At 41.9% G+C, this 27,899-nt stretch overlaps 1 protein-coding gene and 1 non-coding gene across 2 annotated transcripts in view; both read left to right on the top strand.

Annotated features, from left to right (window-relative positions):
- Positions 1-27,899, top strand: part of CBL (Cbl proto-oncogene) — an 84,290-nt gene that overhangs the window by 42,445 nt on the left and 13,946 nt on the right. Inside the window, exons 3-12 of the mRNA XM_059415529.1 lie at positions 6,435-6,581; positions 9,018-9,174; positions 10,325-10,446; positions 10,779-10,916; positions 12,717-12,804; positions 13,158-13,289; positions 13,489-13,692; positions 22,410-22,541; positions 22,673-23,050; positions 24,769-24,863. Of these exons, the coding sequence (XP_059271512.1) occupies positions 6,435-6,581; positions 9,018-9,174; positions 10,325-10,446; positions 10,779-10,916; positions 12,717-12,804; positions 13,158-13,289; positions 13,489-13,692; positions 22,410-22,541; positions 22,673-23,050; positions 24,769-24,863 (1,593 nt within the window). The remainder of the gene's footprint in view (positions 1-6,434; positions 6,582-9,017; positions 9,175-10,324; positions 10,447-10,778; positions 10,917-12,716; positions 12,805-13,157; positions 13,290-13,488; positions 13,693-22,409; positions 22,542-22,672; positions 23,051-24,768; positions 24,864-27,899) is intronic.
- On the top strand, positions 24,148-24,275 carry LOC132009533 (small nucleolar RNA SNORA19). The gene has a single exon (XR_009401998.1). It is a non-coding gene; the product is annotated as a small nucleolar RNA SNORA19 (small nucleolar RNA).

Here is a 27,899-nt window from a genome sequence, read left to right as displayed (position 1 = left end):
TTTATTTTTTATTTTTTTTTTTTTTTTAAAGATTTTATTTATTTATTTGACAGAGAGAGATCACAAGTAGGCAGAGAGGCAGGCAGAGAGAGATAGAGGAGGAAGCAGGCTCCCTGCTGAGCAGAGAGCCCGATGTGGGACTCGATCCCAGGACCCTGAGATCATGACCTGAGCTGAAGGCAGCAGCTTAACCCACTGAGCCACTCAGGCGCCCCGTGTGTTAGCTTTTAGAATAGAACTGGAGGTAGGGAGAAAAGAACTGACACTGGCCTTGAACTTAAACTGACACTGCATACTGAATCAGCATTTGATTATAAGGAAGTTGTGAGCGAAGAGAAGAGGAAGATGGAAGCTATACGGTAGAATTTGTGGTTACTTAGATGTAGATGTCTGGCATTAAAGGCAATAAAAATGACCTCCTCCTTCAAATACTGAGTTAAAAAAAAACCTATATTGCTTGCTGCTGCTGGAACTTGAGAGTAGTTATGTCTTCAGGGTATTTGTTTTAAAAAAAAAAAAAAAAGTAGAAGAGATATGTTCCTCTGTGTTTCTTTGGAGAATTGTTAGAACGTAGTGTATGAATTGAAGTAACTGCTGACAGAATTTTGCGAAGTATTGCTTGCTTTGTCATAAGCCTAAACATCCATCATGCCTCATTATTCTAAGATTACATGTTTAGACAGATTCTGCTGATTAAATTCAGCTCTGTACACGGCGGACACTCCGCTATAAGCCTATGGTCTTAAAATGTTACTGAACAGAATTTCAACTCAGATCAGTTACAAAATGCTCTGACCCATGGGATTTTATAGATGCTTAATTTCCTTTTAAGAAGTGTGATGCTTATGATGCGCATCTCTGGTGGTTTTAAGAAATGTAAGCTGGCTTTTTGGGGGAATGCATCCTTAAGTAGGAAAGTGTCTCAAATTGATTTTCTGTGTCTATTTCAGTCAGCACTTTGAACTGCTCTTACGTACCTGGTCTCATTACATCCTTGTGGTCAATAACTTTCCCTTTTCTCGTGGCTTACTTCACATATTAAAATAGCTTTCTGTCCATTATTATTTTGGTGTGTATATTTTATCTCTGATCCAGCATAATGCTGGGCACTTGGTAGATCTGACTGGAAATTTTTTTTTTTTAATCTGTTTGACAGACAAGAGATCACAAGTAGGCAGAGAGGCAGGCAGAGAGAGAGGAAGAAGCAGGCTCCCTGCTGAGCAGAGAACCTGACCTGGGGCTCTATCCTAGGACCCTGGGAACATGACCTGAGCCAAAGGCAGAGGCTTTAACCCACTGAGCCACCCAGCTGCCCCTCTGACTGTGAGATTATTTGAAAAGGCGCCGACATGGCTTGGTCATCCCAGACTCACGTTGTCCCCATTTCATACCTCGTTTAAGAATCCGCTCTTGGGGGCGCCTGAGTTGCTCAGTGGGTTAAGTCTCTGCTTTCGGCTCAGGTCATGATCTCAGGGTCCTGGGATTGAGCCCTGCATTGGGCTCTCTGCTCAGCAGGGAGCCTGCTTCCCCCTCTCTCTCTGCCTGCCTCTCTGCCTACTTGTGATCTTTCTCCCTCTCTCTCTGTCAAATAAATAAATAAAAATTTAATTAAAAAAAAAAATCTGCTCTTGGAGAGAGGTTCCCAAGACCACCTTCTCTAAAACAGCAACCCTACACGACTCTCTTCTCATACTCTGCTTTTTCTTCAGAGTACTTTTCTCCCATTACCTGATGCTCTCCTGTGGGAATGTAAATGCCATAAAAACAGGAATTTTGTCTTGTTCACTGTTGTGTCCATCCCTGTTGCCCAGCAGGCACATAGTGGGCACTCAGTGTTTTCGGAAGGTATCATGAAGGTTAGAAATTGTGCCGGATATCCTGTGGGATATAGATACATATTAGAAATATAGCCCTTGTGTACTCAGATAGCTAAAGCACAAGATGGGTTCAGACGGTCTGAGAACTTCAGCAAATAGGCTGTGGGTATTTTAGTGGCTTATTACTTCTAGCTGGCTTCTTAGGAAATGACATTTAAGCTGCGTCTTCTTTCCGACTGGGGAACCAGATAAGCAGAGGCTCAGAGGTGGGAAAGTGAGTAAGGGCGGTATGTATAAGAAAAGATGACATATTCAGTTTGGCTAGAGTATATTCCTAACAAAGAAAGAAGTCAGGTAGAAAGGTAGGTTAGATCCAGGGCAGTGGAAAGTCATCAGATCAAAGCTGAGTTTGGGTTTTGTCCCACTGGCACTGTGGAAATTGTTATTTTCCCTCCTGAAAGGGCAGTTAGGGACGCCTAGATAGCTCAGTCAAGTTATGTGTCTGCCTCCAGCTCAGGTCATAATCTTGGCTCCCTGCTCAGCGGGGAGTCTGCTTCCCCTCTACACCTGACCCCATTTGTGCTCGTGTGTGCCTGTGCGCACGCTCTCTCTCTCATATAAATAAATAAATAATTTTTAAAAAGGGCAATTATATGGCATGATTGGACCTGTAGAGGAGGAGATTGAAGACTCAAGTCTGTTTTTATTATTATTAAATGTTTTATTTTAATCCAGTATGTTAGCAGAGTGTTAAATTAATCTCAGGTGTACAGCGTAGTGATTCAGAGTTCTGTACCTGATTCGGCGCTCACCACCATAGGTGCATTCTGAATCCCTTCACCTAGTCCACCCCTCTCCCCACCCACTGCCCCTCTGGCAGCCACCAGTTTGTTCTCTAGAGTTAAGAGTCTGTTTCTTGTTTTGTATGTCTCTTTCTTTATTTTCCTTTGCTCATTCGTTTCTTAAATTCCACATATGAGTGAAATCAGAGGGTATTTGTTTTTCTCTGTCTGACTGACTTCACTTGGCATTATCCTCTCTAGTTCCATCCATGTTGTGGTAATTGGCAAAATCTCACTTTTTATGGCTGAGTAATATTTCGTGGACATATATATATATGTATATATATATATACACACCACATCTTCTTTATCCATTCATCTGGACAGTTGAGCTGCTTCCTTGGTTTAGCTATTGTAAATAATGCTGCCGTAACCATAGAGGTGCGTGTGTGTTTATAGTTTTTGGGTTAAGAACCAGTAGTGTGATTACTGGATTGTAGGTCAGTTCTGTTTTTAACTTTCTGAGGAGCCTCCGTACTGTTTTCCACAGTGACTGTTCCAGTTCAGTTCTAGTCAACACCCTCACCAACACCTGTTGTTTGTTGTGTTGTTTATTTTAACCATTCTGTCAGGTGAGAGGGGATGTCTCGTGATGAGTGATGTTAGCATCTTTTTGTGTGTATGTTGAAAGACTGAACTTTGAATTGTAGGGTAGATGGGGGAAGGTAGCAAGGAACTTATATTAGAATAATAATATAATTTCGGGTGCCTGGGTGGCTCAGTGGGTTAAAGCCTCTGCCTTTGGCTTAGGTCATGATCCCAGGGTACTGGGATCGAGCCCCACATCGGGCTCTCTGCTTGGTGGGGAGCCTGCTTCCCCTTTCTCTCTGCCTACTTGTGATCTCTCTCTCTGTGTGTCAAATAAATAAATAAATAAATAATCTTTTTAAAAAATATAATTTAAAAGTGGAAAGACAACAGTGGCCAGCAAATTGACAAATAAATCCGATATGGAGAATAAGGGAAATGGAAGCAACCAAGATGACTTTAAGGTTTTGAATTTGTGAGAAGTAAGATGGTGTTGTCATTAAAGAGAACATGAAGTAAGAACAGACTTGAGAAGGAAGATTAATTTAATTTTGAACATGTTGCTCTGAGGTGCTAGCATTTGAGTGGAGGAATGTGGTTGGCAGTTGGGAGTTGGAGAGCTTCCAAGGCTTGAGATTTGGGAGTTGCTTGCAGGGTAGTTTCTGAAGCTTGAGAATGTGAAGGAAGAGTCAGGAGAGCACATGGGAAAAGAAAGAAAAGTGGCGGAGAACATATTCTTGGGAAATAACTGTTAAGAGAACAGGAGGAGAACCAAGTGAGGACAACATTATAGGAGTCCAGAAAAAGGTCTGTGGTAACCTTGAGAGTGGGATATATATCTTTTTGGTCATTTCACACATTGTTCTGTACTGTTTAGCATAGTTCGTTCTTTTTAAAAAATATTTAAGTGATCTCTACCTCCACTGTGGGGCTCAAAATCATGACACTGAGATCGAGAGTCACAGGGTCTACTTACTGAACTAGCCAGGTGCCCCATTCTGTGATATATTCTTGGTCTTTCTGCTTTTTGTTTCTTTTTTGATAAAATAGCAAAAGTTCTAATAAGCCATAATTGAAGGATCTCAAAGTGTGAGGAGGACAACGGTTAAAGGAGCTTAGGGATTGGATAAGTGCTTGTCTTCGTATCTCACACTTGATCTACATAGCATAGGAATTATTTTAGACTGTCTTCAAAGAATATATTATCACTTTTGTAGTGCTTTCAGAAAGCAAATCGGAAACTAGAAAGAATAACTTGCTAAAGTGCAAGAAGACAGATCTTAGAACTGAAGCTGATTTGTTGAAAGCTGACTGGAAAGATTTCAGTAGCGTTTTGCACAAGAATCAGGGCTAGGAAGACCTGGTGTCTTTGGTGCAGCATTTTATATAGCAAAAAAGAGAACAATCTCTCCATGAAAGAGAATTTTTAGGTACTCAAATTTGATCACGAATTGACTTGAAATTTTATAATCCACTTAAGAGAAGAATAGACTTTTGAATATAAAAATACTAATGATGGGGACAAGGTGAAAATAAGTACGGATGGTAGCTGGTTTGGCGTATTAACAGTATCTAAAGCATCTGTCTGTCTTTCTCTGTGTGGCAGCACATTAAAGATAAGAAAGATAATCTGATTAAAGGACATACCTCAAAGTAGAGGCATCATCTGGTGTGTTAAATTGGTACTATGTGGCATCTTTTTTATATTGAATTATAGTTGACAGAATGTTACATTAATTTCAAGTATACAACATAGTGATTCGATAACTCCATTATTCTCTGTGGCATCTTTATGAGGTTATCAGAGTAAAGCTCACTAATGGATAAAGCATAGCACTAGCATATGCATGCAGGTAGAAATTGTCACATGGTTTGGATACTAGCATTCCAGGTTTGGTATAGGAAGAACTGTTTTGGTAAAACTTAACTTCTTTAGGGTCTGATTTAAGTGAAAATACTTGTTAGGTCTGGATATTAAAATTGTAATTTATTTTTTAATTTGGATGAGTGATATGATTAGCTTTAAAATCCAGAATAGCTGGGATCCTGGGTGGCTTAGCCAATTAAATGACGGCCTTCGGCTCAGGTCATGATCCCCAGAGTCCTGGGATTGAGCCCCGCATTGGGCTTCCCTGTTCCGTGAGGTGTCTCCTCCTCCCCTTTCTCTGCTCCTCTCCCCACTCATGGGTGCATGCTCGCACACTCTCTCTCTCTCTTTCCCTGTCTCTAGCTCAGATAAATAAAATTTTTAAAAAAAAATCCAGAATAGGGCGCCTGGGTGGCTCAGTGGGTTAAAGCTTCTGCCTTGGCTCAGGTCATGATCCCAGGGCTCTCTGCTCAGCCGGGAGCCTGCTCCCCCACCCACCCCCCACCCCCCTCCCTCTGCCTACTTGTGATCTCTGTCTGTCAAATAAATAAAAAATCTTTAAAAAAAAAATCCAGAGTAGCTTAGGCAAAGCAGAAATAGTATATTTTGCTTTTTTATTATTTCCTTTCTTTTGTTTGTGAATGATTTTTTAAAAAAGATTTTATTTATTTATTTGGCAGACTGAGATCACAAGTAGGCAGAGCAGCAGGCAGAGAGAGGAGGAAGCCACCTCCCTGCTGAGCAGAGAGCCCAAAGCAGGGCTCATTCCCAGGATCCTGGGATCATGACCTGAGCTGAAAGCAGAGACTTTAACCCACTGAGCCACCCAGGTGCCCCTGCGATTGATTATGTTAACATACAAGTTTGCACCTTTATTTGTTGAGTCATTGTATCTATGTCATCCTCAAAAAGTAGATTTGTTCATGTTAGTTAATACTCAGAGGTATTAGACCTGATTAACCTGAGATTGAAAGCCTTAAAATATGTAATTGTTAAATTTTCGATTTACTATAGGACATCTTTTTGAATGCAGGGAGTAGGAGTGGACCTAGTGAATGCAACAGTCATCCGTGTGTTATATCTCCATCTTTCATATGATGTTAGGAGAAAAACAGTTTCTGAAGCTCTTCTTTGAACAAAGATAAAAATGAGAGTATTTAATAGTGTCAGCAGCACATTCCTTCCTGTCTTCTTTCCTAGTTTTATGTATCTCTGAATAATATTTGCCAGAAAGTATATTTGAAGAGGTTCTTTGTAAATGTATGTTCATGTTTATATTAATTACATACCTGATCTGGTGAATTCAGCGCATTTAAAATAGAAGTAATTTTATGTGTTTAATTATTGCACTTTTTTTTTTTTTTTTTTGATCATTTGTAGGCGAAACCTAACCAAGCTATCCCTGATCTTCAGCCACATGCTGGCAGAACTAAAAGGAATCTTTCCGAGTGGACTCTTTCAAGGAGACACATTTCGGATTACGAAAGCAGATGCTGCAGAATTTTGGAGGAAAGCTTTTGGGGAAAAGTAAGTCTCAAAATAATGAATTTGATTTTTTTGTTTGTTTTGTTTATGTGTTTGTTTCTTAAGTAGGCTCCCAGCATGGAGCCCATTGTGGGTCTGGAACTCCATCCCTGAGATCAGGCCCTGTGCTGAGACCCAGAAGTCAGACGCTTAACCACTGAGCTACCCAGGTGCCCCTCAAAATAATGAATATGAACTGTGAAGAGCTAAAGCTTATGTTGTGGCCTTCTGCTTAAATTTTTTTTGATGTTTTACCTTTTTTTAAAAATAAACTGCAGCCTCAGTGTGATGCTTGAAATCACAACCCCAGCATCAAGAGTTGCATGGTCTACCAAGTGAGCCCGCTGGGTGCCCCTGTTTATTTTTTTTAATTAATGAAATAATTATGTCATGGGAAAGCATAAAGAAAAATAATGAATGCGTATGTACAGTAGGCCCCCCCTTATTGGCAGTTTTACTTTTCATGGTTTCAGATACCTGAGGTCAGCTGTGGTCCAGAAGCTGATGGTCTTCCTGGTGTATTAACACAACGTCAGTAGTAGCCTAACACTGTCGCAGTGCTTGCGTCCTTCCCCTCACTCCCATCTTCTCAATGTAGGCATATTATCTCATCATGACTAGAAGGATGTCTACTGCACTGAGGTGCTGTTGGAGAAAACCCACATTCACATAACTTTCATTACAGTATATTGGTTATAATTGTTCTATTTTGTTATTGTTGTTGTCTTACTACACCTAAATTATAAATTAAACTTATCATAGGTGCATGTATAGGAAAAAACTACAGTATATATAGGGTTTGGTACTATCTGCCTTTGCAGCCATCCACTGAGGATTTTGCAAAGTATCCCTTGCAGATAAGGGGGGCACTATTATACCTACCTCCCCATGTTTTGGAGGTTCTTTTTTTTAAAGAAATCTTTGCAGATTCAACTGATACCCACGCTCTTATATCGAATATTTGTCTGTCTCTCTCCCTATCCATTCCGCTGTTAATAGAGGTTTATGTTTCACATTCTTTGTGCTCACAAACTGTGCCACAGTGAACAAAATTATTTTTGCCTTCATATGCAAGAGCTTCTTCACAGTTACATGCCTAGTAGTGAAATAGCTGAATCAGGGAGTTTCACGTCCTCTGCTTTGCCAGATATTGCCTAATTGCTTTCCAAAGTGGTTATACCAGTTTATATCCCTGTAAGTAGTCTACACAAATTCCATAGCTCTACAGTCGGGCTAACACGGGTAGTGTGACTTGGGTATCATATTTTGCTTTCTATTCCTAATGACAAAGGAGATTGAGCATCTTTTCGCAGTTATGACCAGTTGGGATTCTTACTCTGACTTGCCTGTTCCTGTTCCTAACTTGTCCATTTCTGTACTGAGTAACTTGTCTTTTTCCTATTGAAAGACACTGATTGTTAGTTACCTTACGTTACAAATACCTTCTCCTAGTCTGTGGCTAGTTTTCTACTTTGTCATATTGTCTTTTGTTGTATAGAAGTTTTAAATTATATAGACAGATTTATGTGTTAGACTTCTGTTTTTAAGTATTAATATAAATGTTCTTGTATAGCCTATGAAATTTGGATCGGGGAACTAAAAAAAAATTAGCAATACAGTTTTTTAGTTGTACATACAGATCCTAATATAAATTTCCCTTTAGATGCCTTCTTTTTAAAAATATGCTTAAATGTAAAATACAGAATAATCGGTGATTTAAAAACTTTGTTAAAGAGGATGGGAATAAATTTAACTTTGTTCCTTTTAATTTAATAACTCCTTAGGAGAGTTCAAAATGCCACTTTATCTCTTAATTTCTAGGCAGTGAGTACATAAACTTTTCAGAGTCAGTGAGCTTGTGTTTACATAAAGATCTTGAGAAATAGAAATCCCATAGTGTCTTGTGCTAGCCTTATCTGGGGTTTAATCATTCTTATGTTACTAATTTATTCCTCCTCCCTTTCAGAACTGTGTTCTTCCTGTGTCTTAAGACTATTTCCTCCTGTCTAGGCCTTGTGATTATGAGTTCCTCAAAGAACTCAGGATGTTTTATATGCTTTTAAAAAGTTAGTTTAAATGTAAGCTTTTAAGTTAGTGAAGGCCTGGCCTCAGATGACATTTATATAAAAGAGTAATCTCTCTCTTTCCATGTTTCTCTAAAGAGAACAGATGTGTGAAGAAAGATGAGAAAGGGAATTAGTTTATGACATATTGCCAAAGAATAGTGGAAAAAGATTTCTCTATTACTAATTTCCTTATTAGAAAGTTAAGAAATATTTATTCCCTTTCTGTTCTCAATCCAAAATATAACTTAACTTCTTTAAGAGAATTGAAATTGATATTGTGACCTTAATGTGGCTTTCTTGGTTATTATGGCAGTGCACAGCATTGTCTGTTACCTCACTCTGCCTTCCCTTTCACCCCTGCTCCCCCATCTAGGACTATAGTCCCTTGGAAGAGTTTCCGACAGGCCCTTCACGAAGTGCATCCCATCAGCTCCGGGCTCGAGGCCATGGCTCTGAAATCCACTATTGATCTGACCTGCAATGATTATATTTCAGTTTTTGAATTTGACATCTTCACACGACTCTTTCAGGTAGGATACTAAAATGTTGGCTAAACTAGTTGCTTCTTTCCTGAAAGGAGAGCTCTTTAAAAAAATAACATTTGCAAGTTTACATATTGTACAAAAGTATTTTTTTTTAGGATTTATTTATTTATTCGACAGACAGAGATTACAAGTAGGCAGAAAGAGGGGAGGAAGCAGGCTTCCCATGAAGCGGAGAGCCCGATGCTGGGCTCGATCCCAGGACCCTGGGATCATGACCTGAGCCGAAGGCAGAGGCTTTAACCCACTGAGCCACCCAGGTGCATTTTGTAAAAATACAAAAGTATTTTTAGTCAGTGTAGAGATTATAAGCAAAAAAACCCTCACTACTCAGTTTTATCTATTTATTGTTAAACACAATAACTATATAATGCGCTTTCTTCTCCTCACATTTATAATCTCTCTTTTAAATATTCTTTGTATCATTTAAATCATTGTAGAATGCCCAGAAGATGGGTGTAATATGACCTATTTAATCAGTTTCCTGTTGCTGGACATTTATGTACATTTCCAGCTTTTTCTCCTATTGTATTGAAATTCTTGACTGTTATTATTAATGTGCATTGATACTTCAGAAAGAGCTCATTTCTTTCTCTCTGTAAAGATAATATGTGTATGCCAACTGGTGTAAGCCTTTATTTGCAACTTTTTAGTTGTACACGTGGGCCTTGCTGTTGCTTAGAACTTCTGTAAAATGTCTTGAATTTCATTTTATAATGAAATTTCTTTCTACAAGCATATATTTGTTTCTTCTTAGCTTTTCTGAATTTTTTTTTTAAAGATTTTATGTATTTATTTGACAGATGGAGATCACAAGTAGGCAGAGAGGCAGGTAGAGAGAGAGAGAGAGGAGGAAGCAGGCTCCCCGCTGAGCAGAGAGCCCGATGTGGGGCTCGATCCCAGGACCCTGGGATCGTGACCGGAGCCGAAGGCAGAGGCTTTAACCCACTGAGCCACCCAGGCGCCCCTCTTTTCTGATTTCTTACGTCTCAAACATATTTCTCTCAAAGTAACCATATAATTGAAAATTTGTGACAATGAATGGAGAATTGAGGTGGTTTTCTTTCTGTTCTTCCTTGCTCTGAGGATGGTGGGATGTCCTGAGCTAAGTGGTCTGATCGAGCTCTTGTTCCCTTAGCCCTGGTCCTCTTTGCTCAGGAACTGGAACAGTCTTGCTGTAACTCATCCTGGTTACATGGCTTTCCTGACATACGATGAAGTGAAAGCTCGGCTCCAGAAGTTCATTCACAAACCGGGCAGGTCAGTGCTGGGAAGCAAAGGTGTTTATTCTCCTGAATTCTATGCTTTTGTGACCTCTGCCAGGATAGAGGAAAGGTGATCTTGGATTAGTTTCCCAGTAGCTCCATTGTTGCACTGGGATTGATGTCTGTTTACCAGAAGAATTGACTTATGCAGATCTTAGGATTTGATAAATGCTTTCAAGCCACTTAAGAATTGAACTTCTGTATTTTTTGCTTTTGGTCTGGAGTCACTGTAGAATCTATTATTGATGATCCGTTTGATTTTTGTCTCTGTCTTGCCTTCCACCCTAACAAAAGCATATAAAATGTTCTGTTCATCTCTGTTCTCAGTTACATTTTCCGGCTGAGTTGCACTCGTCTGGGTCAGTGGGCTATTGGGTATGTCACTGCTGATGGGAACATTCTGCAGACGATCCCTCACAATAAACCTCTCTTCCAAGCCCTGATTGATGGCTTCAGGGAAGGCTTGTGAGTATCTGCTGTTTGCCCCTTGCTGGAATACAGGAATTTAGGGGTTATAAAACTTAAATCATCAGTGACTTGATTCCAGGTGTCTTCAGGACTGAAGATTCAAGAAACATATTAACAGGTTGTATTATTTTAACCTTCAGGTTCTGTAGGACTTTTGTTGTTATTTAAAAGGATTCTTTGAGTGAAATGATTTTTCTCTAGTGCTTTAGTTATTACCATGTGTAAACTGTTTATTTTTCCTTTTCCAGATGTTAACTTATTTCCAAATCTATATTTGAAAATATGCCATTTAGCAGGAAATGTTACCAGTTATTTAACTAGCCCACATTAGAGTGCTTAGATGTTTTTAATAAGAGCAGGCTCAGTGGCCTTCATCTGCTCTAAGCATTTTGGTTTGGCAGTATTTCTTCAGTCTTTGGGCTTTTGTAATCTCTGCTAATATTGATAAGTAAGTTCTTACTTATTCCAGAATGCTATTCCTTTGGGAACGCAAACTGATTATCGCTTGGTAGGCACTAAAAATACTAGCAGTTGACCAGCTGTTAGAAAGCTACTTGTGTTTTAAAGCAACGAGGAGAGTCCATTTTCTGCGGCAGCGTTGGGGCTGAAGGGAGTGCTTCCCCACGTATCAGAGCAGGCCGGCACTCTGGGCTTCCTGGTACCTGGTCTCAGGGGCTTGCTTTGCTTCTTGTTACATTTCTTTTGAATTATTGTCTTTCCATGTTAAATAGCCGGTAAACAAGGGCATTTTAGGCCTTTGGCCAAAAACAGATGGTGCTTAAATTAAGAATTTGGGGACACCGACGTAACTCAGTGGTTAAGTGTCCAACTCTTGATCTCAGCTCAGGTCCTGATCTCAGGGTCGTGAGATCGAGCCCTGTGTCAGGCTGCACGCTGGGTGTGGAGCCTACTTAAAATAAAATAAAAATAAATTTAATAATTTTTATTTTATGGCTATCCATAGATTAAAATAGGGGTTGGGCCAACTATGGCCCATCAGCCAGCTGTTGCAGTATGGCCTGGAACTAAAATGGGTTTTCCTTTTTAAAGGGTTACTATAAACAATAACAACCAAAGAATATAGGGGACATACTTCTATGGCTTGCAAAGTCTAAAATATTTGTGTGGCCCTTTACAGAAAAAGTTTGTCAGCCACTTAGTTTAAAGATAAAGCCTGTGGCCTTGTGGCCTAGAGAAGGAGTATCATTGTTTGGAGAATATCTTCTTGGAACTGTTCTGTGTTACTTATTTTTTGAAGTATTTATCTTTGATAAATACAAAGATTTACCTTTGTACCTTATGCAAAGTAGCCTATTTATGTATTTGAGAGAGTGTGCATGAGCCGTGGGAGGGGCTGAGCGAGAAAGAGCATCTCAAGCGGACTTCTGTGCTGAGTGTGAAACTGATGGTGCGGGGCTCAGTCTCCCCACACTGAGGTCATGATGTGAACTGGAATCAGAGTTTGGACGTTTAACTGACAGAGCCACTCAGATGCCCCCACAGTTGTCCTTTTAAAGATTTTTAAAAAAAATTTTTTTGACAGAGATCGCAGGTAGGCAGAGAGGCAGGCAGAGAGAGAGAGAGAGAGAGAGGAAGCAGGCTCCCTGCTGAGCAGAGGTCCTGATGCGGGGCTCAATCCCAGTACCCAGGATCATGACCAACCCACTGAGCCACCCAGGCACCCCAACACAGTTGCCCTTTTAGATGAGAGAATGCCCAGCTATTATTTTGTCTGCATTAGCCAACAGTTATAAATTGTCTTTAGTAAAACCCCAAGGCCGGTTACTCTTTTTACAGCTATCTGTTTCCAGATGGACGGAATCAGAATCCCGACCTGACAGGCTTATGTGAACCAACTCCCCAAGACCACATCAAAGTGACCCAGGTGAATTTTGTTTTACCTCCTCACCGTTTCTCTGGAGACAAGCTTTTGTCCTCGACACAACTCATGGTAGAGCACTACGGAGTGATTGGAACACTTAGGTTTTAAACCATCGACTAGCCTAGTGGATTTATGTGTGTGTAGTTTCTCTAAAAAACCTGAAATAGGACAAGACCGTGTGCTTTCTGTGTCAGTGAGAGAATGGTGACCACTGTTGGGGCACTTCCATATAAGCCAAATTTGTGGAGGGAGTAACAGTCTAGTTTTCCCAGTGTCAGTTGAAGGTTGCAGTCATTCATTTGTTCGACAGATACCGCTCTCGGCTAAGTAGTCTCTTCAATTTTTCTTTATTAAAGGAACAATATGAATTATACTGTGAGATGGGCTCCACCTTCCAGCTGTGTAAAATATGCGCTGAAAACGACAAGGATGTGAAAATTGAGCCCTGTGGACACCTCATGTGCACGTCCTGTCTCACATCCTGGCAGGTATGGCTCCAGACCGTGTGCTCTGCTGTGTAGTCCTCGGAGGAACTGGGCGTTTTGTATCCTCTATGGAGAGAAAGGATGGTTTGGTTTGTGGGAGAGGTTTTAAGCTTCTGGTTTCTTTTTTCATCTTTAGGAAATGTATTTCCATATTGTCCATACTTACAGATGAGCCTTTGACCGTCTCCTGTTTGCTCTGCAGGAATCCGAAGGTCAGGGCTGTCCTTTCTGCCGATGTGAAATTAAAGGTACTGAGCCCATTGTGGTCGATCCATTTGACCCTCGAGGAAGTGGCAGCCTACTGAGGCAAGGCGCCGAGGGAGCTCCCTCCCCAAATTATGAGGACGACGATGATGAACGAGCTGATGATTCTCTCTTTATGATGAAGGAACTGGCTGGTGCGAAGGTGAGACTTCAGGTTCAGAGACTGGCAGACTCCACTGTGAGTTGTGTTCTAAAGGAATAGAGAGCATTTGATGACATCCAGACCGCAGGAAGCAATAGTAGCTGACTATTTACTGAGCATTTACTATGTGAGAGATGCCATACTGAGTACTTCCCTTTTTCTAACTCTTGTAATCCTGTCCTCGTATATACTCAAATAGCCCAGGAGTAGGTACTCTTATTTTCATTTAGCAGATGAGGAAACCAAGGTACAGCAAGGTTAAGGAACTGGCTGAAAATTACATAGCTGTGGCCAGACGTTCTGGCTTCAAGGCCCATGCTCTGTGTCCTAGAACTGGGCTTTCCTCAGCTTGGAGAGAATGAGAGGCGATATGACAGTGAGGCCCTATTGTGCCTCTCTGAGTGGGGTCTGGTGTTCTGGTGTTCTTTCCTACGGGGGTCCTGGCACTGGAAAGTTAGATTGCAGAGGGGAGAGGCACTGTTAGTAACCAAGGACATGGCGACCAAAGTGACTGGAGGGTGGCAGAGGAGGTACCAGGTAGAAGCTAAGCAAACTGGAAAGGCCCTAGTAAAGAGAGGAAACATACAGACTAAGAAAGATAGGATCAAATTTTGTAACATCGGTGGGTAGGGTAAAACAGGGATCTGCTGACTAATTAGAAGGAAGGGAGTCCTTTGAAGATGGTAAGCAATACAAGGCAAACAGAAGATTCTAATGTGGAGGATTTTTATATAAATTTATGGGCAGCCTTCTTTTATAATAGTACCTTACTGCCTGACACGTGGTAGATGGAAAGAATGGATTTGGGGAGGCCCCTGGGTGGCTCAGTTGGTTGAGAGTCTGACTTGATTTCAGCTCAGGTCATGATCTTGGGGTCCTTGGCTCAAGCCCAGTTTTAGGCTCCATGCTCAGCGGGGAGTCTGGTATTCTCGCTTGCTCTCTCCCTTGGCCCTACCACCCCTGCCTCCAGGAAAAGGAATAGATTTAATCTCTTAAATGATTGGATCCAGTGTGTCTCCTCCTCTCTGTCCTCAGTGCCACTGCCTTATTTCAGGCCATCATCATCGTCTTTTTGCCCCGCTGCCAGCACCCGAGAGCTCAGCGCAAACCTGACCATCCCATTCCTTTGCCTCATACTCTGATGACTTCTCGTTACTTAATGGGTTTTAAGCAATTCTCCTTTCCTCCTGCACTTTGCCCTTAAAATCCTTTTTGCTTTATGTTTTGTGGTCCAGCAAGGCCAAACCACTAAAATCTCTTTGTGCTTTTGTCTTGGTAGTTTCTTTTTTCTTTTTTTAAAGAATTTTAAAATTTCTTTTAGAGAGGGAGCTTGTGAGCAAGGGAAAGAGCAGAGGGGGAGGGACAAGCAGACTCCCTGCTGAGTGGGGCTCAATCCCAGCACCCTGAGATCACGACCTGAGCCGAAGCTGAGGGCAACTGAACCACTCAGGTGCCCCTGTCTTGGTAGTTTCTTCATAAGTTAGTTGAGTTTTCATTTCCTAGAACACCTTTCCAGACTGTTCCTGCTTCCCCCACCCCCCAGTTCCCATGTGTTTATATACACATCATTTCTAGGTCTACCCAGATGTCTCTGAGACACTGAGTATGTCTGCCATAGAACTTAATACCTCGTAATAGTTTATTAAATGTATTTCCTGGTATATTATAAATTATAGAAGGCAAGAGCCATGTCTCATTTGTAATTTACTATTCAAAATTGAGCACATAGCAATTACTTTGAATGTTTGGAAATTGAAACAACTTTAGTATAGGAATTAATAAATCTATGCTTTATCAATAGCAGGTAGTTGAGGAAGACTGGAATGAGCAGTAGTACATTTTTGGTTTTTTGAAGTGGACAGATTTTTTAGTTTTGGCCCCTTATAACAGGTTCTTTGGGTCCATTTTAAGAGAGTAGTTTGAGGGACACCTGGGTGACTCAGTTGGTTAAGCGTCTGCCTCTGGCTCAGGTCATGATCCTGGGGTTCTGGAATCAAGTCTCACGTCAGGCTCCCTGCCCAGCGGGGAGTCTGCTTCTGCCTTTCCCTTCACCCCTCTCTCCTCATGCTGTCTCGCTCTCTCTCAAATAAATAAAAAATTTAAAAAGAGATTATTTTTCTCTCTAAAGCATAAACTTGATCTCTAAACATAAAGTTTTATATGTTCTCACATAGATTTCTTCTGTTCATTGATGAAAATTTATTGGTAACTCCTGGAGTATTAGGGAAGCTGAATACTAAGATAAGTGATTTTTCCTGGCTTTATTTATTTGAAATTAAAATTACCCTTTTCTCTTCATGAAATTCTATAGATGAGCATGCCTGGGTGACTCAGTGGGTTAAGCCTCTGCCTTCGGCTCAGGTCATGATCTCAGGGTCCTGGGATCGAGCCCCGCATCAGGCTCTCTGCTTAGTGGGGAGCCTGCTTCCCCCTTTCTCTCTGTCTACTTGTGATTGCTCTCTCTGTCTCTGTCAAATAAATGAATAAATAAATCTTAAAAAAAAATTCTATAGATGAATAATACTTACTGTGGAGAAACAGGCATCGCATTCAGTGTTGATGTGGGTACAGATTAGCCCATCTTTTGGAAGGACAGTTTGACATCCATCAAAATGCATTAATGGTCCCAGTTTGAACTAGCAATTCCAATTCTAGGGATTTATCCTAAAGAAATCCTCAGATAAGCACCCAAAGATACAGATCCAGTCCTTTTTTTTTTTTTTTAAGATTTTATTTATTTATTTGACACAGAGAGAGATCACGAGTAGGCAGAGAGGCAGGCAGAGAGAAAGGAGGAAGGAGGCTCCCTGCTGAGCAGAAAGCCTGATGTGGGGCTCAATCCCAGCACGCTGAGACCATGACCTGAGCTGAAGGCAGAGGCTTAACCCACTGAGTCACCCAGGCGCCCCCAGATCCAGTTCTTATAGCCTTATTTGCAGTAATGAAAAATTCGAATCAACTCACATGTCCAGCAGTAAGAAATTATGATACATCCATGTGTTTGTATTCTGTTGCTGCCATAACAAATTACTACAAATTTAGCAGCTTAAAGCAACACAAGTTTATTCTGTTACAGTGTTGAAGGTCAGAACCCCAGTATGTGTGCACTCCAGCTAGATCAGGGAAGATTCAGGTCTGTAGTTCTTCCTGTAGGCCCTATGGGAAGACCCGGTTCCTTTTCTATTTGGATTTGGCAGAGTTTAGTTCCTTGCCAGCTGTAGGATTGAGATCCCCATGTCCTTGCTGGCTGTCTGCTCATGGTATCCCAGCTTCTAATGGTCAGACACAATCTTTGGCTCTTGGATTTCTTTCCTCCTCCTCCTGCCTTCTCTCTGAGGTTCTCTGCTTTGAAGGACTCATGTGGGATGTGAGGGTGGTATGGCTGCAACATCTGTCACCCCACTGATCACCAGGGTTGATTCGGCCGATCTGGCTGGTGAGGCGGGTGTCCCCTTCCTCCCTCACAGTTCCATGTGCGTCCCTCCCAAAGCTGCATGCTTGGTCGAAGAACACAACCTTCCCCAATAGAGGAGAGGACTGGTCTTCAGTTGGGGTGTATGAGTAGCTGCACTCCGCTGCTAGAACCTTCAGACAGGCTCTCAAGGACTCATGTGATTAGATTGGGCCTATCCAGATAGTCCAGGGTAATTCCCCCATCTCAAGAGCCATACTTAGCGAAGTCCCTTTTACCAAGTAAAATGACATGTTCAGTTTCTGGGTTTCAGGGTGTGAATAAACATCTTGGGGCTGGGGGATGGGGAATCCTCATTCTGCCTGCTACAGTCCCCATAATGGAATGCTCTGCAGAATGAGTTCAGTGTATGTATACTTAAGTCAAAAATTGCCCAATACTAAGTTTAAAAAATAATTGTATATTATGTGTAGTATCACCTTATTTCTCTAAAAAAAAAAAAATTGGTTGTAAACAAGTTTTTTTAACATGCATGGGGAATAATTGACTACCCACTGAATTGCTGTAATGTTTGAGGGCACAAGTTTCGAGGAGTTGGCCTTAATGGGATATTTGAGGGGTTTACAATAAACATAGTATTTTTGCAAAGTGTCCATTATGCTGGGTAAGAGGCTCTTTATTGGGTGCTGTAAGTATTGAGTGAGATAAGAGACCTGAAACAAAGGCCTGCAAGGAGCTAGTGGTTGTATTTGAGAAGAGAGCATGCGTGCGGGTGGAACAGCTTACCACACGCAGACAGCGTGCGCTGTTGTAGATGTTGGGTCCACACTCTAAGTGCTGTAGGGCTGTAAAGAAAAGAAAAGGAACCCCTTTCCCATAGCTGATCTGTATGAATGATTTTAAATTTACTCATTTAAATAAAAGTTAAAACCTACACTGGAGAAGTTCAAATACAGAAAAAAACAGCTTCGTGCATGGTGCTGTCGCTTGGCCATTCCGTAATTTATTTAGTTTCTTAATGGACGTTCACATTATTTCCAGACTTACACAGACTGATACTCTTTTCAGGTCTGTAGTTTAAATTCCTGGCAGTGGAACTGCTGGATGAAAGTGAATGTACATTTAAACTCTTTGATGGAGGAAAGGATATAATTAGGGGAGGGGCAATGGGAATTGCACAGTCAGTGCTCTTGGATTTCTTAGTTGTTCAGTAGGTGCTACATGGGTGTCTATTATTCTTTGTATGAATTAAATTTGTTATAAAATACTTAACTTTTTTGAGTAGATAACTAAAATTTATCCCCACTTTTTTTTTTTTTTTTTTAAAGATTTTATTATTTATTTGACAGAGATCACAAGCAGGCAGAGAGGCAGGCAGAGAGAGGTGGAAGCAGGCTCCCCACCGAGCAGAGAGCCTGATGCAGGGCTCTATCCCAGGACTCTGGGATCATGACCTGAGCTGAAGGCAGAGGCTTTAACCAGGCACCCTATCTCCATGTTTGTCCTAAAATCACGCCTGAAGGTGTATGAGACTAGTGCCTGACTTGTTACATCCCAGGTAGCTGTCAGCTGGTGCGCCTTTTTTTTTTTTTTTTTTTTAAGATTTTATTTATTTATTTGTCAGAGGGAGAGAACACAAATAGGCAGAGTGGCAGGCACAGAGGGGGGAAGCAGGCTCCCCCTGCTGAGCAAGGAGCCTGACGCGGGGCTCGATGCCAGGACCCTGAGATCATGAACTGAGCCGAAGGCAGATGCTTAACCCACTGAGCCATCCAGGCATCCCTCGGTGGGTGCTTTTTGTTGCTGTTATGTTTTTTTTTTTTTTTAATTTTATAGATTTTATTTATTTATTTATTTATTTGACACAGAGGAGATCACAAGTAGGCAGAGGGGCAGGTGGGGGTGGGGGGAGAGGCAGATTTCCCACTGAGCAGAGAGCCCAATGTGGGGCTCCATCCCAGGACCCTGAGATCATGACCTGAGCCAAAGGCAGAGGCTTAATCCACTGAGCCATCCAGGCGCCCCTGTTGCTGTTTTATTGCAGTTTTGTTTTTAATGCAGTGAATGTACTTATTACAAAATCCAAATGACAAACACATGTGGATTATTGGGTAAGTTTAAAAGACTTGCTAGAAGGCTGGCAGAAACCTTGGCTCTCAGCCTCTGTTGCCTTCAGCTCCTCTGTGGGCCCCGCTCAGATTTGTGGGTTCTCAGCACCTTTTACACCATATAGTTCCAGTGCTTTCTCTTGCCTCTTCAGTGTCTGTCATCTGTTCACTTCAGGTGTTGTAGAAAAGGATTATCTCCCCACTACAGTTACTTGAGTGGTTTGTTTGGGTGTTTTTTTTTTTTTTTTTTTTTCCCTGGTGGGGGTGGGGGCCCGAATCACTGTTTGGTGTGTAAATGATTTTGTTCCTTGCTGTTCCAAGCAATACAATATGATGTAATTGCTGTTGTTTTCTCATATGACCTTCTGCTTTTCCTGGGAAAATTGCTATATATACATATATATATATATATTTTTTAAGATTTTACTTATTTGAGAGAGGGTGTGAGCACACGAGTGGGGGCAGGGGGAGAAGCAGAGGGAGAGGGACAGAATCTCCAGCAGACTCCCCACTGAGCTGAGAGCCAGATGCAGGACTCCATCTCACAACCCTGTGAGATCATGACCTGAGCCGAAATGACAACTTGGAGCTTAACCGACGGAGCCTCCTGGGCACTCCAAATTACTTTATTTTTGTTTCCTTAGTTTTCTGTTTGTACCTGTCACTACCAGATCTTACCAAGCTGTCTGACATTCTCTCAGTATAATTTTCTATGAACTAAACTTTGTAAATACAGTAGACAGTATATAACATGGTGACATGGGAAACATGGCTCCCACGGTTTCCTCTTTCTTGCTTTACTTCCTTTCGTGGATGAAGTATGTCCTCAGAAAGGTGCAAGACAAAACTTTTTTTTTTTTTTTTTAGATTTTTTATTTATTTGACAGAGAGAGAGAGACCACAAGTAGGCAGAGAGGCAGGCAGAGAGAGAGGAGGAACCAGGGTCCCCTTAGAGCCGGGAGCCCGATGTGGGGCTCAATCCCAGGACTCTGGGATCATGACCTGAGCCAAAGGCAGAGGCTTAACCCACTGAGGCACCCCAGGAGAAAACTTTTGAGACGTTTGATACCTTAGATATCTGTTCAGCCTTTAGACTGACTGGTTACCCAGTGCTAGGTTGAAAAAAAACTAAAAATTGTTATGGCTTCACTTCACTTCAGGTTCTAGTGTTTTTTGGCTATTTGGTGTCCCCTTTCCTGTTATCCGAGAAGCTTTTAGGTTATTCTCCTTATGCTTGATTCCTTGAAAACACAGGGGTGCTTTTTGGTTTGTTTGCTTGTTTGTCATGGTTTTTTTTCCTTCACTGGGCTGGCTATGCAGTAAACCCTTTCTATGTGGATATTTATGTCCCTTTGGTCATAGAACCATTCTTGTGGTATTTCTATGATCATTTCCTCTCCACTTGTGTTTTTTATCTTTTTGTGCAACTTGATTATCTGCTGTAATAAAAGAATGGTGCAAGGATAGGTTATGATGTTGAGCCACAGAGAGTGTAATTAGCTTAGCCCTCTGCACTTCAGGAAGGGGAACGAGCCATAGATGGCGAGAGGGGTTGTAGTAGGCAGAGAGGGGCGCCTGGCTGGCTCAGTCAGTGGAACGTGCAACTCTTATCTTGGGGTTGTGAGTTTGAGCCCCCCATTGGGTTGAGTGTAGAGATCACTTAAAAATAAAATCCTAAAAAAAAAGAAAATGCAGAGAGGGCTTTTTTCCAGTTGGGAAACAACCTGATCAAAGGCAAGGAGGTAGGAATTGCAGTCGAGACTGGTAGGAGAGTGGGAGTATGGATGGACGAGCTGTTATGTAGTCTGAGGACGGCTCAGCTGGTAATGGCAAGCAAAGGGATTTGGGTGAGATAAGAAACCAGAATTTGGGAGAATTGTGAGAAGGTGGTTTTAATAAATCAGATCTGAGGTTGGTAAGCAGAATGAAGAGGCAGATCAAGATATGAGACTCTTTTGGGGCGCCTGGGTGGCTCAGTCGTTAAGCATCTGTCTTCAGCTTAGGTCGTAATCCCAGGGTCCTGGAATCAAGCCCGACATTGGGCTCCCTGCTCGGGGAAGGCCTGCTTCTCCCTCTGCCACTCCCCCTGCTTGTGTTCCCTTTTTCGCTGTGTCTCTCTCTGTCAGATAAAATCTTTAAAAAAAGATATGAGGCTCTTTCATGGAAGAATCAGCAAGATACAGTGACTAGCTAGAAATGGATGAAGTAACAATTATCCTAATAACTTTCTCACTTAAGCCTTGAGGTATCTCACTGTTCATGCTGCATCACTCGTGCACCAGAGACATGCAGCCCTTTCCTTAAGCATGAGTAAAAGCAGGTAGCTAATGGTGAGGGCTTTCTTTGTCTTCATTTACCACCCAGCACTAATGATAGGCCTAAGTATGTGAACGGGTATCTTTCTGTCATCTTATGTAAGTGCTTGTAATACATATTTGCCTCTATTCCATCTGTATTGCTCCCTGGGAGAGAATGCAAATGCCAAGTAGCATTTTGTATGAATTATGCAGATCTCTTGATAGCTTGCCCGGACAAGCTTACCAGCCATTCATCACTCTGCTGCAGGCTCGGAAATGGGAGAGGTTATACATGTATTGCTTCGTCTAATTTGGCACCTCATTTTTTTAAGAACACAAATGGATGGGAAATATTAATTCCTTTAAATTACTGACTTGAAGTAACATTTCTTCAGAAGGACTTGAGATGCTTTTTACTCATTCTGTTGATTCTTTCCCTCTAAATGTCTTTATTTTTTTCTTTGTTCTATCCTAACAAGCCAGAGAATTTCTCATCTTTGATCTCTCATTGTTCTGTGCCTTAAATGTTATTTCCCTACATGATTTGTTGAGAGGTTAATGTCTGCTCCTTCCATTTTATATGGGTTCCTCTTTTTGATCTTGAGAAGATTTTTTTCTTTCTCTGAAGAGGAGGAGGTGGAAATTGTAATATTTGTTTTCAGTTGTGAGCTAGGAAGCTTCTTATAGCAGAGCCGTTTCTCCATACTTGACTGTGGCTTGGATCTGCGTGGTACTTCTGTGATTGAGAGCGCCCTCTTACGGTGACGCAGAAATAACTCAGGAAGCCTGACCCATTGGTAACAGTGTTCAGAGTACTTGCTTGTCTACGCGTTAGAAGGAATTGAAAGATGCCACTCCCTCATACAAGAATAACCTATTGGGAAATTTTATGTTTGTCAGGTGGAACGGCCTCCTTCTCCGTTTTCCATGGCCCCACAAGCTTCCCTTCCCCCAGTGCCACCTCGACTTGACCTTCTGCAACAGCGGGTATCTCTTCCTGCCAGTGCTTCTGGTCTTGGAACTGCTTCTAAGGTAAGACATTACCCATTTCTACAGTCTTCTGATTCTTTGTTGTGGATTATAGCGTTGTGGATTACAGTGGGGTTTTTTGGTTTTTTAGATAAGAAGGTTTTGATTGATTTACTTTTCCTCATGCTTTACAGGTAGCTTCTGGCTCCCTTCATAAGGACAAACCATTACCAATACCTCCCACACTTCGAGATCTTCCACCACCACCCCCTCCAGACCGGCCATATTCTGTTGGAGCAGAATCCCGGCCACAGAGACGTCCCTTGCCTTGTACACCGGGCGACTGTTTGTCCAGAGACAAACTGCCCCCTGTTCCCTGTGGCCGCCTTGGGGAATCATGGCTGCCTCGGCCAATCCCCAAAGTACCAGTGGTTGCCCCCAACTCTAGTGACCCCTGGACAGGCAGAGAATTAACCAACAGGCACTCACTCCCATTTTCCTTGCCCTCACAAATGGAACCCAGAGCGGATGTGTCCAGGCTTGGAGGCACATTCAGTGTGGATACCTCCATGGTGAGTCCTGTCTCTGACATTTTTTTGCCTATTAACAAATACTTTTGCATGACGTTGAATGGGTCAGAGTTTTGTGATAGGTTTTGTGCAGGATTCTGAGACAGTGAAACATCCCTGTCCTCAGGCGTGTGTATATATACTCTCAAGAAGTATACTACTAGAGTAGAACAGATAAAGCATGTTTGCCAATAATGCGATAGGTACGCGTGTGTACCTGTCTGTGTGTGTGTGTATGTATGGCTGGATTCATATAGTGTATTATAAATAGAAAGCATTGAAGTTGTAGAGAAAGAAGAGATTATTTCCAAATAGAGCAATCATGAGGGCTTTATGGAACAAATGACATTTGAATTCAAAGTGTTCTTTCCAAAGTGAATATTGTGAAGGTCATGAGTACAATGACACAGATGCTTGAGGTATATTGTGGAACTAGAAGTAATGTAATTTGAGTGGAGCAGAATTTTTGTATGTCGGAGGAGGGACAAGGTCTAGAAAGGGGCATTAGTACTAGATTGGAGGACCTCGAAAATCCCATCAAGGCCAAAAGAATTTGAATTTATGTAGGAGATGAGCATTTGAAGGTTTTAAATTTAGGGGAATGACATGAGCAAAATGATGGTTTACGGAGATAAATCCAGTAGTAGTATGCAAAAATGGATTGCTAAGAGAGTAGATTGAGAGAAGGTTAGTGGTTCATTGTATAAGCATGAGTTAAGGGTTCCAGACCTGGGGGTGGGAAGGCTTATTTGTTCTTTTGTTGGTTCATTTGTGTGTGTGCTCCACAAAAAAAATCCTTCCCTCACAAAGTTTACATTCTAATGGAGTAAAGACAAACGTGGTAAGTTAATAAAAAAAAGGACATTGGATGCTAATGAGAGCTATGGAGAAAAAGAGCAGGAAAAAAGGGGGTATTGAGACAGTTGATGTTGGGGTTGGGGGTACATGGAGGGATGGGGTACAATTCTGAGCAAAGATCTGGAGTGCTTGTTGAGAGTGAGCTGTGCTGATTCTGAGGGAGACCCTTCAAGGATGAGGGGGAGGCAGGTGAGTTTGGGAGAGTATGGCGTGAAGTAATAAGCAAGAGGGAGAATGCGCTGGTGCACATTTCATTGATCTGCTTTCCCTTGTGTGTGAGCAGTGTTATTTCTTATGTGCTACACAAATAGTTGAAGGTCATTTAGCAGTATAACTACATAGTAATGCTGCCAGTCCCCTTCAGACAAATAAAAAAAGGGGGAGAAAAACCTGTGAGCAGTGAAGTTTGGAACATGGCGGAGCCCTCACATGAACTGGGTGCTGCTGCTTGGTGGCGTGAGAAGGGGGATGGTCACTTGCAAGTGGCGTTGAGTGACAGGCCATTTAATTCGTGAGAGTGAATTAGGTCCGGCTTTCTGGTGACTGTAGAAAGAGGTGTAGGTTTTTAAAGCTAGAAAGGGTATTTGTATCCACAGCCCATTTCCTCAAATCTTCTAGAGTCAAAACAAAACCCCCCCATTTCCTTGGCTCTTTTTAGATCTCTGTCTTCCTCACCCTGACATTTAAACTTTGTTCAGAGCCTGAAAGTAACTCTGCTTTGGGGTCAGATGTAGTAATGTGTGAGTGGCGTTGAGAGCAGGGTTTGGGTCTGTGTTACTGTTCTTACTATTTTGACGGGGTCGGAGAAGGAAGAGGAGACACTGAGTCGTGTTAAGAAGGTTCTTTCTCACTTTTCTTTCCAGAATGTGAATAACAACCCATTAGCAGGTTCAGAGTGCGAGCACCCCAAAATCAAACCTTCTGCATCGGCCAATGCCATTTACTCTCTGGCCGCCCGGTAAGTACAAAGCCGCAGCCCGCATAGGGGATGTGCTCCCGCTGACCAACAGCCTCCGCACAGAGCATAGGGAGCCCACGGCGGCCTGAGGAAGAAAGTATAAGCTGATCTGTGTTTGTATCAGCTCAAAACGAGATCCTTGGTTTTGGTCTCCTCTTTTCTCTATGTCCATGTACATCGATCAGCCTTGCTGGGCTTAGTGATTTTATTAATCTTCTCAAAGAAGCAGTTTTGGTTTTGTTGACTTCTGTAAAAAAAAAAAAAAACTTAATCATTCTTACAATTTTTAAGTTTGATTCTTAATTCTTAGTATGTATGGTACACACCAAATACACCATCTTGGGGCACCCGGGTGGCTCAGTCGGTTAAGTGTCTTGACTCTTAGTTTCAGCTCGGGCCATGATCTCAGGGCTGTGGGATTGAGCCCTGTGCTGAGCTCCACCTGGGGCGTGGAGTCTGCTTGGGATTCTCTCTCTTCCCTCTGCCCCTCCCCCTCTCCCTTTCTCCCTCTCTAAAAATGTATGCATATACCATCGTACTTAGAAGTGTACGGGTCAGTGGTATTAAGTGCATTCATATTATGCAACCATCACCATCATCCGTGCTCATAACTCTTCATCTTGTAAAACTGAAATCCTGCACATACTGAGCAGTTGCTCCCCGTCCTTCCCTGCCCCGGCCCCTGGCAGCCACTGTTACGCTTTGTCTTCCGGATTTTGACTACTTTAAATACCACTTGTAAGTGCAACCATACAGTATTTGTCTTTTTGTGACTGGTTTAATTTACTTATAATATTCTCGTCCATGTTGTAGAATATGGCAGACTTTCCTTACTCTGTAAGGCAGAGTGATATTCCAGTGTATGTATATACAGTCGTGCCCCCCCTTTATCTGCATGGGATACCTTTCAAGGCCCCCTGAATGCCTGAAACCAGGGATAGTACTGAACTCTATATGTACACTGTTTTTTTTTCCTAACATACATATATACATATATACGTACATACATGGTAAAGTTTAATTTATAAATTAGGCACAGTAAGAGATTAGCAACAACAAAATAAAATAGAACAGTTGAACAGTTTGCTATAGAAGTTGTATGAATGTGGTCTTTCTCAGGATACCGTACTGTACTCCCCCTTCTCGTGGTCATGTGAGGTAAAGTGCCTCTGATAAGAAGTGAGGGGGGGTGATGTAGGCATTTGGATGTAGTGTTAGGCTACTGTTGACCTTCTGATAATACATCAGAAGGAGGATCATCTGCTTCCACACCATAGCTGACTATGGGTAAGTAAAACCACAGAAGATAAAATTGCAGATAAAGGGTGACTCCCGTACCATTTTCTGCTTATCCGTTCATCGGTGGGTGGAGACTGGGGTGGCTTTCACGTTTTAGCTGTTGCAGTGATGCTGCTGTGAATGTGGGTGAACAGATACTGGTCAGGGCCCTACTTTCAGTTCTTTTGAATATATACGCAGTAGTAGTATTCCTGGATCCTATGGTAATCCTATTTTTAATTTTTTGAGACACCAACATACTGTTTCCCGTGCCCTTTTTGTGGCATCTTTAGGCTTTTCTGTATATGAGATCATATCATCTGCAAACGGGGAGATAATTTATCTTCTTTTCTGATATGATTGCCTTTTATTTTTCTTGCCTTGTTGATCTGGTTAGAAATTCTAGTACTGAGGGACACCTGGGTGGCTCAGTTGGTTAAGCAGCTGCCTTCAGTTTAGGTCATGATCCCAACGTCCTGGGATCGAGTCCCACGTCGGGCTCCTTGCTCAGCGGGGAGCCTGCTTCTCCCTCTGCCTCTGCCTGCCATTCTGTCTGCCTGTGCTCGCTCGCTCTCCCCGTCTCTCTCTCTGATAAATAAATAAAATCTTAAAAAGAAAAAAAAAACCAGAAATTCTAGTACTGAGACATCTGGGTGGCTCGGTCGGTTAAGCGTCTGCCTTCGGCTCCAGTCACCCTGGGGTCCTGGGATTGAGTCCTGCATTGGGCTCCCTGCTCAGCGGGGAGCCTGCTTATCCCTCTCCCTGCTGTTCCCCCTGCTTATACTTCCTCTCTATCTGACAAATAAAATAAATAAAATCTAAAAAAAAAAAGAGAGGGGAAAAAAAAAGAAAAAATTCCAGTACTCTCTTGAGTACTCAGGAATGGTAAAAGTGGACATGCTTGCCTTGTTCCTGATCCTTCAGAAAAAGCTTTCAGTCTTTCACCATTGCATATCGTCCTTGCTGTGGGCATTTCATAAATGGCTTTCGTTATGTTTAGGTACTTTTATTCCTATTTCAGTTGAGTGTTTTTGTCTAAAAGGGTGTTAAATATTGTCAAATGCTTTTCTGCATCAACCGAGATGATTGTGTGGGTTTTTTTTCCCTTTTGTTGACCTGCTGTATTTATATTAATCCACTTGCATTTGTTGAGCCATCCTTGCATTCCAGGTGTGAATCCCACTGATGTATAATGGTGCATAATCCTTCTTGAGTGCTGCTGATTTCTTTTTGCTGGTATTTTGTTGTGGACTTTTGCATCAGTGTTCATAAGGGACATTGGTGTGTTGATTTCCTGTCGTGTCCTTGTCTGGCTTTGTGTCATGATTGTGCCATCCTCGCAGAATGAGTTAGAAAGTGTTCCTTCTTCAGGTCTTTGGAGCAATTTGAAAAGAACTGGTGGCATGCCTGCATGGTCCATTGAGTTAGGCGTCAGCCTTCAGCTCAGGTCATGATCCCCCTGCTCAGTGGGAGCCTTCTTCTCCTTCTGTCTCCACTCCTGTGATGCTCTCTCTCTCTCTCTCTCGTTCTGTCTCTCCCAAGTAAATAAAGTCTTTCCAAAAAAAGAATTCATACTCGTTTTGTATTAAACGCTTGGTCGCATTCACTAGAGAAGCTATCAGGAACACGGCTTATTGTTGTTGGCAAGTTTTGGACTACTGAATTCGTCTCCTGTAAGTCTCTTCAGATTCTCAATTTTTTGTCATTTAGTCCTCGGAAATACTGTGTTTCTAGGAATTTGTCCATTTAAGTTACACA

The sequence above is a fragment of the Mustela nigripes genome, chromosome 1 (assembly GCF_022355385.1).
Source record: "Mustela nigripes isolate SB6536 chromosome 1, MUSNIG.SB6536, whole genome shotgun sequence".
Lineage (NCBI taxonomy): Eukaryota > Metazoa > Chordata > Mammalia > Carnivora > Mustelidae > Mustela > Mustela nigripes.
Note: the sequence above shows the minus strand (reverse complement) of the source record. Positions and strands in the feature narration are given on the sequence as shown.